General features: G+C 39.7%; 1 protein-coding gene across 7 annotated transcripts in view; it reads right to left on the bottom strand.

Moving 5' to 3' along the window:
- LOC114261389 (uncharacterized) overlaps nt 1-14,944 on the bottom strand; it is a 38,023-nt gene extending 23,079 nt beyond the window's left edge. Inside the window, exons 1-3 of one of the 7 annotated variants that reach the window (XM_082869614.1) lie at nt 14,823-14,918; nt 14,551-14,605; nt 2,509-5,603 (exon numbers count right to left, since the gene is read on the bottom strand). In XM_082869614.1, the coding sequence (XP_082725740.1) occupies nt 2,628-4,886 (2,259 nt within the window). In that variant the 5' untranslated portion in view covers nt 4,887-5,603; nt 14,551-14,605; nt 14,823-14,918 and the 3' untranslated portion in view covers nt 2,509-2,627. Of the gene's footprint in view, nt 1-2,508; nt 5,604-7,396; nt 7,728-10,666; nt 11,530-14,550; nt 14,606-14,822 lie in introns of those variants that run through there. The other 6 variants (XR_014330036.1, XR_014330033.1, XR_014330030.1 and 3 more) reach the window with 6 other exon arrangements.
- Between the last annotated feature and the right edge of the window lie 4,210 nt (nt 14,945-19,154).

The following is a 19,154-nucleotide window of genomic DNA, read 5'->3' as shown; positions in this document are numbered from 1 at the left end:
TGGGGTACATATTGTTATAGAGTGATGCCATTCGGGTTGAAAAACGCTGGAGCTACTTATCAACGGGCAGCAACTACAATATTGCATGATATGATCCATAAAGAGGTCGAGGTGTATGTGGACGACATGATTGTCAAGTCCAAAGAAAGAGAAGGCCACTACACCGCCTTACAAAAATTCTTTCAAAGGATCAGAGAGTTTCGGCTGCGATTGAACCCCCAGAAGTGCACGTTTGGTGTTACAGCAGGGAAGATGCTAGGGTTTCTGATTACACAAAGGGGCATCGAGGTCGACCCTTCCAAAATCAAGGCCATCTTAGAAATGCCACCACCAAGGACTGAAAAGGAGGTGCGAGGCTTTCTAGGTAAAGTGCAATTCATAAGACGGTTTATCTCTAAATTAACCTTGACTTGTGAACCACTTTTTGGTCTCCTGAAGAAAGGAAAGAAATTCCAATGGGACGGCCGATGTCAAGCAGCTTTTGAACAGATCAAAGAATATCTACAGAACCCGCCCGTGTTGTCACCACCAGAGCCGGGGAGACCGTTGATATTGTACCTTTCGGTAACTAAGACTACCATGGGCTGCATGCTCGCGCAGGAGTCAGAAGACAAAGTGAAAAGGGCCATCTACTATCTGAGCAAAAAGATGCTGGATTACGAGACTCGCTATACACCGCTGGAGAAAGCTTGTTTGGCCTTGGTATGGGCTACCAGGAAGCTGCGGCACTACCTGTTAGCCCACTCTGTAATGTTGGTTTCACGATTGGATCCCATCAAATATCTTTTCGAGAAACCAGCACTTTCGGGTAGGCTAGCTCGTTGGCTGCTGTTGCTCTCCGAATTTGATTTGAAGTATGTAACGCGCAAGTCAGTAAAAGGAAGAGTGGTAGCAGAGTTCCTTGCCGACCACCCGGTTGAGGGGGATGAAGCGGTTGAGTACCTATTCCCAGATGAAGCCATTCTGCACATCGAAGATGAAACTTGGACGATGTACTTTGACGGAGCATCAAACCAGTATGGGTATGGGATAGGGGTGTTGTTGATAGCGCCTGACGATTCCCGTATCCCTTTAGCATTCAAGCTCCGGTTCAAAGTCTCGAACAATGAAGCAAAGTATGAGGCATGTATTGCTGGCCTGGAGGCAGCCCTAGAACTAGGGGCAAGACGGTTGTACGTCATTGGGGACTCAAACCTTGTTGTGTCTCAAGCAAAAGGAGATTGGAAAGTCAAGGAGGAAAGGACGATAATTTACCACCAAACCTTGGATTTGTTAATTCCTCGGTTTGAGAAGCTAAATTTCACCCACCTCATAAGAGAGAACAACAGGTTCGCAGATTCACTAGCAACTCTATCTTCCATGATAGACATCCCGTCCGGAGTCCGGATGCGTCCAGTCATTATTGATCAAAAGTTTGCGCCAGCATACGAGTCGATTTCCGCCATAGATGAGGTTCAAGACGGCAACCCCTGGTACTACGACATCTGGAACTTCTTGGAAAAGGAGACGTATCCACTAGGGGCAAATGCCAAGGATAAGAGGGCCATCAGAAGAATGGCTGCTCAGTTTATCATCTGCGGGGGTAAGCTGTACAAAAGGGGTCATCTGGGAATGCATAAGCTCTGTGTAGAAGCTGAAGAGTCGAAGCGCCTGATGGAGGCCATCCATGGGGAGGAGTGCGGCGCACACATGAATGGAGTAATGCTGGCCAGAAAGATCCTCAGACAGGGCTACTACTGGTCAACCATGGAGGAGGATTGTATTAGTTTTGTTCGGCGATGCCACAAGTGTCAAATTCATGCAAACCGCATGAACATCCCGCCGTCAAAGCTGTACAACATGACTTCACCATGGCCTTTTTCAGTTTGGGGAATTGATGTGATCGGAGCTGTTACCCCGAAGGGGTCAAACGGGCATGAGTTTATCCTAGTAGCGATAGATTATTTCACAAAGTGGGTCGAGGCCCAATCATACGCGGTGTTGAAGGCGTCGCACGTCGCAAAGTTTATCAGAAACAACATCATCTGTCGCTACGGGGTGCCAAACGAGATAATTTCAGATAATGGTTCCCACTTCAAGAAAGAAGTGATAGACTTGTTGGAAAAATACAATGTGGCTTTTCATAAGTCATCTACTTACCGGCCGCAGACCAACGGAGCGGTTAAGGCCGCCAACAAGAATATCAAGCATATACTGCAGAAGATGGTGGGAACCTACCGGGATTGGCCAGACAAGCTGCCATTTGCTCTGTGGGGCTACAGGACTTCAATCAGAACTTCTACTGGAGCGACTCCATATTCATTGGTCTATGGAATGGAGGCTGTTCTACCCATCGAGATTGAGGTTCCGTCATTACGAGTATTGGCTGAATGCCAAATAGCCGAAGCAGATTGGCAGCAAAGCAGATTCGAAGAACTCATGCTCTTTGATGAAAGAAGACTGAAAGCACTGTACCACATCCAAGGCTATCAACCCGATTGCATATGCCGTTCTGGTCGGGCAGACATTAATTGCAGACCCGGTATCAACAAGTACCACCGGTATCCACTTATCTCTACATTCCACAGAAATATAGAGAGGTTTGTTATGATTTGTGCCCTCAGGCGGTAGTTCCTTGTCCGAAAAGGTTAATGCCGGGAACCTCCTCCCGGAAAAACCAGCCCAACCAGCTGTTCAGGCGTGGTGTCTATGGAGAGTTTGGACTTGTCCATAGCAGACAGGACAGCTTCCCTATGTACTCGTGATGCCATTAGCAGTCCCCAGATGGAGATGTCTGCTTGTATCTTTTTTAACTGTTTCAGCACAGCTTCCTCTTCAATCTGCTTCTCCTTCTGTTTCTCCGCTTCTCTATCCTTCCCGGATGCCTCGGGTTGGTCCAGGTGTGGGGGTTTGAAGTACCGCCCACTTCTCGTCATATGATCAACCTCATCGAGGTACCAAGTGTCATCCGGTTGATTATTCCCCCAGTCTTCATCCGTGTGGGCAAGACATAAGTCATCGTCTTCCCACCACATTCCGTCGACAGCCAACAGACACCTGTCTGGCTCTGGTTTAGTTGCACTCTCAGTACTCCCTGTCCACATGCTCGCAGCATTCTCTATCTTCGTGCACACAGCACTTTCAGTCCCCTCAGGGCCTTTGGCTTTCCTAATTCTCTCAGCCTCCTCAAACTTTTCTCGTTCCAGCTGCATCAGTATAGCTGGTTGTTCAACAATTCCCGTATCCATAATGCCCATGTCTCGAGCGGAATTCTTAGCACCGGCGCTCTCCGGCGATACAACTTGACTTCCGGCCATTCCGGCCACAGCTGATACTCCTGCCCCTGCCGGGCTCTGTTCTGGTTGGGCTTCCCCCATTTCATCTGGTTGATCCTCGAGCCATCCAGTGGCCTCCGCCGATTCCTCATAATCGAACCAGTTGATTGACGCATCCCCCGGTTCCTGGTCATCAAAAAATTGCAAGTTGGCAAAGTCCTCCTCTACGGCTGTCAGATCATCTGCCCCTAGCCCAGATCCATCCCCTCGGATCATGCACAGCTCTCCTGTCTCTGGCAATTCTATACCTAGCCCAATTCGGCTCGTTGATAGGATGTACTCGCTTGGATCATAGGCTACCCCAGCAAAATTCTGTCCAGTCCCAGATTCAACAATCTCATTCTCTCCCGAAATCTGCCCTGCCCCATCTTCGACGGTCACCACCGTCGGTTCTGGTTGGGTTTTGGAGATGTCCACCATGCACAAGAAGTCAGTGCAATCGGGGAGGAACACCTCCGGCTTGGGTAGGTGGGATGGGGTAATATAGATACTGGGATCGTAAGATGCGACCCCAGTTTGGATAAAATTGATTCTGTTGGGAGGGGGAGCTTGGTTATGTGGTGGGAAAGGGTTGGTTGTGACATTGGGTTTATCGGGAGGCGCGATCACCTGTTTGTCGATAAGGTCTTGGATCTCATGACGCAATCTGAAACAACGGTCGGTGTCATGACCGTGTTGTTGGTGATACGCGCAGTACTTTGCTGGGTCATGAGAGGGAGGGAGTGGATTCGGTAGTGGCTTCGGCTCCAGGGGTTTCAAATGCTTTTTCCTGATCAATACCCCTAGAGCTTTGGACAGGGGCATATATAGTGGGGTAAAGGTTCTTTGGCCTCGTGGTTGGAATCTGTTGGTTTGTGTGTTGCTTCCGGACGCGCCGGAGAAGGGTGTGGCAGCCATGGGCCTTGGAGGGGGAGGGGGAATGGTGGTGACCATACTGACTTCCGAGGCTCTTGTATTTGCAGCGCCACTTGGGCCCGCATTGTTGTTACGGTTGAAAGTCCTCCTCGGTTGTTCCCTATCGTGGTCAAACAGACCTTGTTTCATTGCATCTTCGATTTGCACCCCCATCTCGTGTAAATCTGAGAAAGTAGGAAAGGGGATTACAATCATTCTCTGCATCAACTTTTGGTGGAGATTGCGCACAATCATCCGGATTTGGTCTTTATCCGTGGGCCTTAGAGTCATCATTGATGCCTTTGCCCTCCATCGGATTACAAAGTCCGAGAAAGTTTCCTTGGGCTCTTGCCTTGTCGTTTCAAGATCACGAGTTGTAATCTCGATCTGAGTGTTGTACGAATATTGCGTGACAAAGGCCTCAGCCATTTCATCCCAATTCTTCTTCACTTCATCCTCTAACTTTGCGTACCAGTGGGCGGCCACACCCGACAGGGTTCGGCCGAATAGTGAAAGCTTCTGTGGTCGTGTTAGGCCCATTGGCCGCAAGATGTCTGCGAACAGTCGGAGATGGACCATGGGGTCGCCGGACCCGTCAAAGCGGTCGATTTGTGGCATTTTGAACCTATCGAGGAGTGTCACGGCCTCCTCGGTATATCCGTCTTCGATATCCGGCATAGCCTTGACCCCTTGGGATTTCTTGAAGAGCTTCTCAAGTTTGCTCAATTTCAGAGCTGTATGATCAACCTCGAACTCGAAGGGAGAGTCGGGGCGATTGGGTGCATGGACCTTGGACAGTTGTGGTAGAAGCGGGGGCAGAGCTGGCCCCGTTGGAAGATTCGTGTCCTCTTGTAAGTTTTGGAGATTTGGCACAGCGTTCTGGGTGTTTGGCGGAGCATTCTGAACAGTAGGCGTTTGCTCAGGTAATGGAGCCCCTGCCGGAGGAGGAATTTGATGTGAAGCAGATGCCGCATTCTGCTGTTGCAGTCTGGTGATTAGTTCGGCCTATTGGGCCATGATCGCGGCCTGCTGTTTGGAGAACTCCGTTTGACGGGCGGTATCATCATGCATCTGTCTCATGCTCTCCTGCATCTGGCGCATTAGAGCCTCCATCCCTGATGTATTTTGTTGATCCATCTGTCTAACTGGTATGTCTATTTCTACAGCAGTAATTGAGACCTCAGTCCTATAGTCCTCTAATGAAGTAACCCACTGCTCTGACAACCTCTGTTCTGACACACTGCGCCTTTTCGGCTTTCTTTTGGTAACGGGGGGTAGAGAATGGAACACTGGCTGTCCGTCGATTAGATCCTCAGATCGATTGAGTCGACGACCTCGTGTCCAAGGTGCTTGGGGAATGCCTGCTGGGTTGGAAGCAATTGTGCTAGAACTGACCTAGCAAAAGATAAATAAAGCGAAAAGGAAATAAATAAACAGATAAACGGACAGCATAACAGCTTAAAATAAAATGCATGATCCACAGCCGGGCATAACAACACACAGTCAATAAGCTGAATACACACTGTCCTCAAACACTGATTATTATCCCTGTATCACTGTCCCCTAAAACAGAATCTGATACCCGCAGATAGCTGATTCTCAAATACTGGCTGATGCCCGCAGGCCTGATACCCATAATACTGAACTGATGCCCGCAGGCCTGATGCCCAAACTCATATACTGAACTGATGCCCGCAGGCCTGATGCTAACAATACTGAACTGATGCCCGCAGGCCTGATGCCCAAACTCATATACTGATACACGCATTCCTGTAGAGACGCACTCTAAAGCACATAACAGATAAGTGAGAGCCAAAACACTCCTATGTTGGGGTAGGGTTTCCCTGTCCTATTTTGTCAGGAGCTAGGGTTTCACTACGCACACAGCGGTTTCAAACAACCTATAAACGGGTAAGCAACCTGTCCTAGTTTGGAATGGTCACTATGGATCCGAATATGTACTAGGTCGAATGGTCAAAGAGGGTGCCCCGGTAAAATCGGGGTTTGTGTTCCCATACTGGCAGAGCCCACAACCGGTCAGCCTTATGGTCATGCCTTGACAAGACAAGCCTCCGGCAAACCGTTCAGGAATAGCAGATGGCAAACACGGTGTCCTAGGCGCACCAATGCAAATGCAATGCAAAGAAACACACAAGTGTAGTCAAAAACAGATATCATGAGTTCGAGTCAAGTTCTCTAAATCCCCAGCAGAGTCACCAGAAACTGTAACAAGCCCGCGGGGGACCTCGCTATAGCTCGGACTCGATTCGTGTTACGGTTCTAAGTCTGAACTAAAGAGTCTAAATCCGGCAAATCGTTTTGAGAAAACAAATTTTTGAAAGAAGTGCCAAACATGGACTGCTTTGCCAGATACAGAGTCGCCACCTAAATATTTTGTTTTGGAAATTTAGGAAACCCTGACTCGGTGCCAGAGGCCACGTGTCCGTCATCACCAAAGTTGCCTCAGCTCGGGAACTTGGGTACGATTAGGGAAGGTCACTTCATGAGCACCCCCGCTCGCCCGATCAAAGATCGGCCTCTACTAACCATGATATCTATTTTTGAAAAACATTGTGTGTTCTTATTCCGGTTATTAGCCTAGGTTACTATGTGATGCACACAGCATATAAGTATAGACTGGGTCGCCTGAATTGGAACAAAACATTTCATGCTTGTTTATTTGAAAGATGGTTCGCTACTCGCAAGTAGACTTAAAAAAAACATTTGATGATTTATTCCAATTTAAGTAACCCAACCTTCACCTACAGGCATTCAGGCAGTTATATCACATAAGCAATTAGCCTTATGGTAAGCATGCTATCATGGCATTCACTCACACGCATGCAAGGATGCTAAAACATAAAGACTTACCGAGTACTCCAAGCCAAAATAGAAGTTACATTAGAAATCATGCATGATCCTAAGTATACAAAAATGCCTAATGCAACACATGCAAAATGCAACTATAGTAGGCTCGTCTATTCTAAACATGGCATATGGAATGCTACAGCTAACATGTATTCAACTTGGAATTTGAAATACAATGCAGTTAGTATGATGCGCCGAGCCCGGTGCATGCAAAACAGATGAATGAATGCAAACATGCTGTCATACTGTATGCTAATTTAAATATACCCTAATCTAACCATCATAAGCAGGTAAATAAAAGGGAGAAAGACGTGGGGTTGGAAGGCATACAACACATATACGCACACGCACACTTATTACAGTTGTGCCCTCGCGCAGAGGGTCCGAATAAATAGTACAGTCCCGAATAAAAGAATATTACAGTCCAAATATTACAGTCCGAATAATATACAAATTCCTAATTAATTAACAAATTAACTAAGAAAGCTGTAAAACTGGCGTGCAAGCCAGGGACTGCCTTGATTCTGATGGATGATGCATGTCCGGGTTGTCTTGCGCGGAAATCCACTGGGATGCCCCAATTAGCCTCAGTTTTGTGATTTTTCTTGGAAAGCGTGCCAAGCCCCGAAAAGTTACTGATTCTTCATTTTGCTGCCACAGAGAGCAGGAAAGGGGCATAGCAATGTATTTTCACAAATATATGCATGCCTCGATCCTCGTGCCACCAATCACGCATATCGATGCATGATGGCAGAGGAGTCGAAATGTGCAACTCAATATAGATTGAATGCACGTATAAACACAACAAGAACCTAACTCCATCATGGGTAATCCGGAGTGTCGGTGATTGGGAATTGAGACACGTTCCGTCACTCGGAGTACGAAACGCACCTCGTTTCCTGTGCCTGGGCTAACTCCTATCCCAAGCACAATGCAATATGCATGACATGCATGAATGCAACTAAGATACAATCCTAACATGCACAATGCTATGAAAAATGAGATGCCTCGAAATGCGTGCACACGGGCACGCGAACCGAGAAAATGCATGAATGCGATCTAAGATACCACCTAGTATGCACAATGCTATGAAAATGAGATGCCTCGAAATGCGTGCACACGGGCACGCAAACTGAGGAAATGACAGAATGCGATCTAAATGACATGGAAATGTGATATGGGCTTACACTAACATGAGAGAGCCTCAGCCACACTCACATAAGAGGCCGATAGATGAAAATGGAGTGCCTCGAAATGCGTGCACACGGGCACGTAAACCGAGGCAATGGCATACGCAATGCAATATGGCTAGAATGGCACATAGAATGTAACATGGACTTATACTAACATGAGAGAGCCTCAGCCACACTCACATAAGAGGCCGATAGATGAAAATGAAGTGCCTCGAAATGCGTGCACACGGGCACGCAAACCGAGGCAATGGCATACGCAATGCAATGGCATGGAAAATGATATGCAAACATGCTAATGGATTTTCAGCAATGAAATGTGGGGGAAAACAGCCCCGAAACGAGGCGAAAACACACCCGATGCATGGAATAGTCCCGAAATATGAATTTTGGCACCCGAAATGGCCTATAGCTATACCAAACATGCACAATATGGACATGCAATGAAAATAAAGAAGCAAGGAAATCCCAAGATAAGCGTTTTTCCAGTTCAAAACATGGCCAAATAGCAAGCAAAGACAGTGCAAAACTAGCATGCAAGAAATGGCCCTAAACATGGGATTAAGAAGCAACTCACAGTTGTTGTCCTCAAACAGGTTAGGGCCCTTCAACAAAGTTGAAGAGGGGCCCAAAATATGATGTTTTCAAGAACTGTAAAAACCCCAAAAACAAACACAGGTATGGCTACACTCCCATGCAAGAAAAAGGGCCAAAAGGTGGCCAGAGAGGCAAGTGGTATATGCAAAGCCCAAACTGAAAAATTCCCTTCTACAACATTGAAGAGGGACCAAAAATATGACTATTTACAGAACTGTAAAAACTCCAAAACAGTATACAAACATGCTAGAAATGCAATGCAAAATGAGGCTCGAAAGTGGCTATAAGACAAAGTATGCAAAATATTCATCAAAAAGCCAAAGACCCTTAATGAAACATGAAGAATGGGCCAAAATAAGACTATTTTTAGTACTGTAAAAATGCCAAAAACCGAAGCAAGATAGGCTAACAAATCATGCAAAAATGGGGATTAAAAGAGAGATATAACATGAAGTGTATAAAATATGCCTCAAACCATGAAATGCCCTTAATGAAACATGAAGAATGGGCCAAAATAAGAACTTTTCTAGCTCTGTAAAATGACCAAAAATGGAACCAAGATAGGCTGCCAAGTCATACAAGAATAGGGGACCAAAGATGGATATAAAGACAAGTGGTACATAGAGGTCTCAAACAAAGATGAACCCTTCTTCAATGTTGAAGAAGGGCTCAAAATAAGCCTACTTACAGTTCATGAGAAACTCCAAAATAGATCACACTTAGGTTAGAAAAAGCATGCAAAATATTGACATACAAAGAGGATATTGAAGCAAGTGCAAGATGGAGGGCTCAAACAGGGTTGAGCCCTTAATGAGACATGAAAATGAGCTCAAAAAAATGACCCTTTCAGTTTTGGTCGGAGCTCAAAACAATAAGCATGTATGGCTTGCAAAAGATACAAGAAATGGGCCAAAAAGGGGAAATTGCAACTCACCCTTGAAGACCAATTCTTTTGTTGCTTCTTGGACCAAATTTGTTGCCTCTTAGCTGCTGGAATTCCTCCCCTTGCTGCTGGATTGGAGTGGTGGTGGTAGAGCTTGGTGGTGTAGAAGAAATGGTAGTGTAGAGCTTGAAGGTTTTCAAGGAAATGAGGGAGATGGAGAGGGAGTTTTGTATTCAAGCTTGAGGAGCAAATTTTCTAACCCTTGTATGCAATGTTGCCAGCTGATTATATGGACAAAAAATGGGGAGTAAAGGAGGGGCAAAAGGTGGGGGAAAATAGGCAAGTTTTCCCCCACAAAATATCTCCTGGATTGGGATATTTTCTGGGGGAAACAGCTATACAGCTGTAAAGTTGATGTTGCAAGGAACATGGCCGGCCCCTTTTTGGAGCTCCAGGTGGCCGGCCGGCCACCCCACCTAGCCGGACGGCTAGGGGTCAAAACGGTCAAGTTGAAATAGTGGCCGGCCACCACTTTTTAAGGTCCTCCCATGTGTGTACATCACAGGTATGTGGTTCAAAGTTCAAGAAAGTGGCTCCAAGGTGTTCAACATTAGCCTGGAAGGAGGGGTTCAAAAGGGTCAGGCAACATTACTGGCCGGCCACCAACTTTTAGGATCCTCCCAAGTGTGTACATCACAGATATGTGGTTCAAAGTTCAAGAAAGTGGCCCCAAGGTGTTCAACATTAGCCCAGAAGTGTGAAAAACGGGCGTCGGAGGGCGTCGGAGGATATATAACTGGTTGCTGCAACAATTACTGGCCTCCCACCCTTCAGTGACCTTCCTGGTAATAAAACAGAGGTACCCGCCAAAAATGAACGAAAACCGTTGCAAAACGAATGTTCGGGGGCCAAAACGCGCAGTTCGGGGTCCCGAAAATGGGCTATTAAGTACCGAAAGTGGCATTCGGCCACGAAGTGGGTTTCTCAGACCCCAGTGTCCCTCAAAAGGGAGTAAATAGGAGGTATGCCAAAAACCGGGGCAAACGGAGATGGTTAGGCGGTCCCAAACCGAGGCACACGGCCAACGATTCCGAAAAACTGGAAACCGGACTCCGAAATGGGCAAAATGGCCTACGGCCACGAAATGTAGCCTACGGACATTGAGAGATGGTCTACGGGACCTCTCCCTCCCCTCAGGAAAAAAGACCGAGAAAACCGAGTCTGGTTCGCAAACCGAGGCAAGGTACAGAAGAGGGTTCGGAAGTCTGGAGGCAGGGCTTGCAGCCGCGACTCTAAGACTTCTGAACAAGCACATTATGCAATATCACCAAGCGCTCAATCGGTGACGTCTGAGTCTTAAGGTTGGTCAAAAATGGGGTGTCTACAGTTGCCCCTCTTTGACTGAACTCGGAAGTCACAAGTGACGGGAGTGAATGTCAAAGCCTAGAGACGACCCATTTTTGACAAGGCCGAAGACTTAGACAAACGTACAAAGTAAACAGAGACGTGCTCGCAGGCAGGGAGGGGGCAAAATGCAAAGCGATGTGCAAGAAGCCGAACATAACTCAATGATCATGCAAATGCAGCAAGCTGTAATGAAGCAAGTATTCGCAAATAGATGCAACAGTTTTAAGCAAGAATGCAAAGCAACAACTACATTTCATGCAGTTAAGAATGCGGAGAATTGTTCAATTCTCGTCGCGTCTCACACGGAGAAGATACGATACCTGCGCGATTAGTATACCTGTAGCGAGGTCCCCCGCGGGCTTGTTACACATATTAACTGCATTGTATTTCAATTCCGAGTTGAATACTTGTTAGTTGTAGTATTTCACATGCCATCCTTAGAATAACCGAGCCTACTATAGTTGCATTTTGCATGTGTTGCATTAAGCATTTCTGTATATTCAGGATCATGCATAATTTCTAATCAGCTTCTGTTTTGGCTTGGAGTACTCGGTAAGTTTTATGCTTTAGCATCCTTGCATGCGTGTGAGTGACTGCCATGATAGCATGTTTATCATGAGGCTAACTGCTTATGTGATATAACTGTCTGAATGCCTGTGGGTGAAGGTTGGGTTATTTGGATTGGAACAATTCATCAATTGTGAGTTTTAAGCCCACTAGATAGTGGCAAATCATCTTGTTTTCTAAGCCCACCTGAGGGTGACAAATCCACGTCTTAGCCTACTTGCGAGTAGCACCATCAAACCATTTTCAAAACAAACATGAGATGTTTCGTTCCAATTCAGGCGATCCAGTCTATACTTATATGTTGTGCGCATCACATAGTAAATCTAGGCTAATAACCGGAATAAGAACGCATAATGTTTTCAAAACTAGATATCATGGTTAGTAGAAGCCGATCTTTGATCGGGCGAGCGGGGGTGCTCACGAAGTGACCTTCCCCAATCGTACCCAAGTTCCCGAGCCGAGGCAACTTTGGTAATGACGGACACGTAGCTTTAGGCAGCGAGTCAGGGTTTCCTAAATTTCCCAAAATAAAATATATAGGTAGCGACTTTGTATCTAGCAAAGCAGTCCATGTTTGGCACTTCTTTCAAAAAATTTGTTTTCAAAAACGATTTGCCGGATTTGGACTCTTTGATGATTCATCGGTCTTGTATTGCACTTTGTGAGATTAGATATAGGACCGTGACATTTGAGTCCTGAACTGTAGTGAACCCAATGAATAAAACGGGATTTCCCTCCCGGAGTGTTCGGAGACGTTTACAATACCCACAAAAAATTATTTATTTATTTTACTACCACACCCACTATTATTATTATTATTATTATCATTATTTATTTACTCTTACTTTTGTATTTATTTATTTACTATCTTTAACTCTAATTTGGTCTAACTAGTATTATAATTTCATATTTGTGTTAATGTGGCCCCAAATAATAATTCCTAATTATTTCATATTTGATAACCCAATGCCAAATTAGATTTATATATTTATTATTATTTATTTATTTAATAATATATAATCGCATACAACCATAATTATATTTAACTATAATTATTTATGTAGTATTTAATTAAACATTCAGAGTGTCACATTGAGAGTCCAAATTACTGAGGTTCATTTGTCCAGCAGTACACCTTCACTATTATTTAGATTAGGAAATCAGATATAATCAGATATTATTATTAACTCAGAGATTTGCTATATCTTATTATTATTATTATTAGTCCGATATCACTTTTATATTTATTTGTTTATTACATTTATTATATTTGTTTATTTAACCTATTTATTTATTTAGTTATTTTTTCATTGTTTTGATAATATATTATCACATATAACTATAATTATATATAGTTTTAAATATTTATGTGGTATTAATTAAACGTTCAGGGATGTGGTATTTAATTAAACGTTCAGGGTGTCACGCTAACTATATCTTCCGAGTCTCCCCATCCTTCTGGCGAGGCGGAGGAGGAGACGTGCTGCTCTGCTAAGATGTCTTCCAAATTTATAATCCCGAGCTCCTTCTAAAATGCCTCATTAAGATTAAATTCGGACATTCCTACATCACCAGAATTAGTCATACTACAAACGTGAGATAAGGTCACAAATAAATATTTATTTCTTTAGTTTATAATTTATTTATTTAAGTAGTTATTTTTATTATTTTTATTATTATTATTATTATTATTATTATTATTATTATTATTATTATTATTATTATTATTATTTATGAGGAACTGACACATGTTTTAAGAGTGTTATGTTGGATTAGAACCTCTATTTATTTTTGGAGCGTTACAATCTACATCCGTCTACTAACCCGTACAGCTTACTCAATCCGCATTCACTAACTAAGTGGAGGAACGCGAATTGATTTTTTCTAATTCGTCTAAATTTAGTTAGATAGCAGATGAGAGGTCACCTGACCCAACCCGATCTGTAAGCATCCCTAATTGTAGGATATTTAATAGAGTCGGTGTCTAATGAAATAAGTGTCAAACCTAAGGGACTTTGGCTATAATTCATCCCAAAAATTTTCACTAAAGACGACCAACCACAAAAAAATTAAAATTTTAAAACTATATTTAAAAATTTTAAATCAAATAAAGTGAATATTATTTTTTTATGACAATAATGTTTCATTGGATTGCTAACTAAAATATGCAGCTGAACAATTAAATAAGTATTTAAATAACACTTTTATAAAATGATAGAGTTAAGATTATTAAAATAAATAATAAGAATCACACTTTAATTTTAATTTTTTTTTATAATATATATATATATTTATATTTATATCTCGTAACATAAAATTTTATTTAAAAACAAAACTTAACTTGTGCAATGCACGCATCAAACTAGTAGTTTAAAATTAAGTGTTTGTTTGGGATCATGTGTAATGGATAAAAAGTTAAAAAGTTATTAAAAGATATAAAAAAATTAACACTATTTACTAATCAAAAAAACTAGTCTACACAGGGGCAAAAAGACTAAAAAGCCCTTGCTGACATGCACATAAATTTTTTCTTTTTTAAAAAAAAAAAAGGCGCAGCAGTTAGCAGCATAGTGCACTGACACAACACAGTGCAGGTCATTACTCAGAAGGACACTTCAGTAGTTTTGCTAGTTGATACAATATTTTAATACACATGTTTTTGTAAAAAGTCAAAAAATTATTCTAAAAAATACATCTTTTATTCCTCTACTTTTTTAGTCAAAAAGTACATTTATATAATTTATCCCAAACAACCCCTAAATCTATAGCACAAAATAGAGTTTCACAATTCACAAAATATAATATTTAATTGAATAAGTAAAATACATACCTGAATTATTTTTTTTCCGACTCCACTCATGCCATTAAACTTGCAGTACCTAAACCTATTTTATTACAAATGAAAGAAATATAAAAACATTTAGAGTTGTTTGTTTAACACATGAGCACTTCCAGCGTTATTTGTTCAATAAGATATACTGAATACAATTAAATGGCATGAATCTAAGAATATAAGAAGAATTTCGTAATCAAATATTGGACATGAGGCTAGAGGAAGAGGAACTCCATGAAAGCCCTAACAATTAAGTAGAAAAATATTACCTGATGACTGTGGAGCCATGGTATATGACTCAGCAAACCCTTTGAAATGAAGATTCTCTCTCTCTCTCTCTCTCTCTCTCTGAGTCTCTCACTTTTCTGTGTGTACATATATATATATATATATATACACGAAGAGAATGAGATGCATTTACTTACCATTCACCGACCCACACCAACCAGTCAATGTAATTATTTACTTCATTGACAGTCCCAGCTGAAATAACACAGAAATACAAAATAGGCTAAAATAGTTAATAAGATAAAATATCATATTAAATTCATAATCATTTTATTTTTTCTCCCACAAAAATCACATCTAATTACAAAAAATCCAATCATCTTCTCAAACACAAAAAAATTAACCTACCAAAATTGTCAAAAATTAAAATAACCTACTAAAATAGCAACTTCTCAAACTCTCATAAAGAGTAATGGAAAGTCTGGTGAGTATATCATGGGTGTTTAGGAAGTTTTTATTTTAGTTAGTTTTTGACTATTTTAGTAAGTTAAAATCTTTGTATTTGAGAAGATGATTAGTAGATTTTTTATAGTTGAATGTAATGTTTATGAGAGAAAAAGTGAAATAATTATGAATTTGATGTAACATTTTATCTTATTAGATATTTTAGCCTATTTTATCTTTTTGTAAAATTTCACTTCCCAAACATGGCCATTATATGTATTCTTATTATGTATTTTTGTAGTATATATTATGTATTTTTTTAATAGAGTTATGATAATTCGTGATTAAAAAATAAAATTATAAACTTTGTGATAATGTTATATATTTTTTTATCCAAACATTTTGTAATCATAAAATGTGTAACATAATCACAAAAATACGTAATATTACTACAAAAACATGTAAATTCAAATCTGAATCACTAATTATTTTACTAGAAAAATGCGTAACACTTGTCATAAAAATGCGTATAGAAGAGTTTCTCAGAAAATAATGATATATAAACAAAAAAATTGTATATAAAATAACGTCCCAACTTCAGATATTTTTTATTTAATCAAAATACTCGCTATTGTCTTCATAATTTTACAAGTCTCATTAACACGCTATCCAAATATGCGTTTTCTATGACTTTTTTGTTTTTATGTAAAATGTTATTAACATTTTTTTGGATATTATTAATCAAAATACTCACTATTAAACATTTTTAATCAAAAAAACTTACTATCATCTTTGTAATTTTACAATTATTATTAACGCATCATTCTAAATGTGTGTGTTTTTTACGACCCTTTTGAGTATAAATTATTTAACTTATGTAAAATGTTAGTGATAGTGTTTTAGACTATGTGCATAAAACAGGATTTACAGTACAAATCTAATAAAAGATACATAAAAATATACGTAAAACGTATAAAAATATGTAAACATACTTTTAGGGTTTACAATTTATTGAGTTATCATTTGGCTATAACTTTTTTAGTTGACTTTTTTAAGTTGAGATTTTTTTAACTTGTGACTAAAAAGTTTGTTTAGATTGACTTTTTTTATTTTTATGAGAGAAAAAATAAAATAATTATGATTTGAATATAATATTTTATTTTATTAACTTATTTAACTTATTTTATTTCTTGTTCTTTTTTAATCCCAAAAGTCTTAGCCAAACGAAACTTGAATTACGAATTTTCTCAAAGGGAGTATTAGCAATTCCATTTGGGATTGGTTTTCACAATTCAATTTTATGATATGAGATTGGATGTGAAAATGTCATTATATCCATACAAAAAAAAAATAAAATCAATTTTTTTTATATTGAAAATTTTTATGTAAATTTATAGATTTAATCCCAACTATCATCCTACTACTCTACAAACAAACTTAATTTATTTAACATTTTTAATCTAATACTATTACATTGTTAATTTTCGGACTCAGTCTCGTTTGGGAACAAATTATTTTAGTAACTTTTTGACTTTTTACGAAAAGATGTGTAAAAAATTAGAGAGAACGATATGACAACTTATACTGACTTTAACATATTTATAATTTCACTCAACCAAACTTTAAAAACATACAAAGAGCATCTCCAATCAGAGAGATATTTAAATCATTTTAGGTATTTTATATAATTTTATCATACAATGAAGCTACAGCATAATAGATAAAATATTTTGCAGCATTCTCTCTTCACTAGCTACATTTAAAATGTATAAGAGGCTATAAAAAAACTAATTTTACATCCTATGATGTGAATTCACAGCAAACATCCATTATACAGTGTCCGAATCCTCTCCAGCGTGAATCCTCGTCCGGTCCTCCGGGCTACGGGTCAGATGAAGCCACGTTACCTATAAATAAACACACGGCTCAGATTTGTTTATTTAAAAAAAAAAAAAAGAAGAAATACACTACACTACACTCTCTCACTCCGTCCCTTCCTCACTGACACACACACTCACTCACACACACACACACACACACACACACACTCTCTCTCTCTCTCTCTCTCTCTCTCTATCACATTTCTAACAAAAAGTTAAAATCACACATTCTCTCTATCACATACTCTCTCTCTCTCTATCACATTTCTAATAAAAATAAAAAAAAATTATTTTAATCTTTTTCATTTTATTTTCATAATATATAATTTTTAATATAAAATTTTCTTTTTTATAAAATTAATATCATTGAAAATATACTTTTAAAATAAGACTAATATTAAATATATTTAATAAAAATTTAAAATAAATAAAAAGTAATTACTATATTTAGTTATGCTCAAAGTATTATTTTTAAAATATAAAAATTATTTTGATAAAAATAAACACACAAAAATCATATATTTTTAAAATTCTCAATAATAATCTTCATTCCAAAAAAAAATATATGAAAATAATGACTTTTGTGCATAGATGTAAATTTTTTATTTTACATATATGAAAATAATCACCATTCAACCTATGCATAGGTGTAAATCAAATATAGAATTTTTTTATTTCGTTTACAAAAAATTATAAATCCGTTTGGTTAATAAAATTAAATTAAAAGTCATTATTTTTATATGTTTTTTTTTTAGAATAAAGATTGTTTTTGAGAATTTCAAAAATATATGATTTTTGTGTGTTGATTTCATCAAATTAATTTTTATATTTAAAAAATAATAATTTGAAAACATAACTAAACATCGTAATTAGTTTTTATTTATTTTAAATTTTTATTAAATATATTTAATATTAATCTCATTTTAAAGGTATATTTTTAATGATATTAATGTTATAAAATTAAAATTTTATATTAAAAATTATATATTATGAAAATAAAATAAAAAAGATTAAAATAATTTTTTAATTTTTTATTAGAAGAGAGAGAGAGAGAGAGAGAGAGAGAGTGTGGTGGGATTTGTGCGTGCAGTGAGGGAGAGAGAGAAGGGTCAGAGAAAAAGGAAATGATTCAGTGTGGTATGTTTTGAATTTTTTTTGTTTAAAGAAACAAATCTGAACCATGCATTTTTTGTAGGGTAACGTGGCTTCATCTGAGCCGTCACCCGGAGGACCGGACGGGGATTCACGCTGGAGAGGATCGGGACTCCATTATACACTCATGTGCAGCAGAGGGGCATATTCAACTCCCATCGAATCGGCACAAGTCAATTTGGTTCAGGTTATCATTAAATTCAAAATCAAATCAATCCTAATTGGTTCAAATTTTCAAAGAACATTGCTATTAACCCATATCTTTTTTTTTAGAACTCTTATCTCTTTTAATTTTTATATTTAATTTCAATTTTGTCCCAACCTAAAATTTTATTTTTATCCTGATTCCTAATCTTCTAATTTTAATTTTCCAAACCTTAATCACCTTAGGCAGTCACTATCATCTTCGACCACCCCTCACCGCCACAACAACCACTCCCTCCGTCGCAACCAACCACCATCTCCACCGACAAGCACCTCCAGCCCCTACTCCACCATTGGCTACCCTTACTCTACCATTGTAGCCCATCTCCCAACCCCCAGCTACTCTTCCTCTTCCACTTCCTCTTCTTCTTTCAATCGAGGAGCAATAACAGCTGCAGAGTTGAATCAGAAAGAGATCAAGCGAGAGAGAGAGAGAGAGAGAGAGAGAGAAATGTTTGGTCTTCGATCGCGATGGGTGGCGATGTGGTGGAGAAAGGTTGGGTTAGGGTTTTGCAAGTGAAAAAGAAGAAGAAGAAGAGGCAGATACGGAGGTGGTCAAGGTGGCAAATCGGCGGGGCATAGAGCTAAACTAGTTCAAGGCAGCGTCAATGGTGGCGACCGTGGATGGTGGTGCCGATATAGTAGCGGAGGTGGGATAACAGCAATAGTTGTCGGAGTTGGTGGGGATAGGAT

This window comes from Camellia sinensis, chromosome 5, assembly GCF_055761805.1.
Source record: "Camellia sinensis isolate YWXY chromosome 5, ASM5576180v1, whole genome shotgun sequence".
Taxonomy (NCBI): domain Eukaryota; kingdom Viridiplantae; phylum Streptophyta; class Magnoliopsida; order Ericales; family Theaceae; genus Camellia; species Camellia sinensis.
The sequence above is the reverse complement of the archived record's forward strand: the minus strand, read 5'-3'. Positions and strand labels throughout refer to the sequence as shown.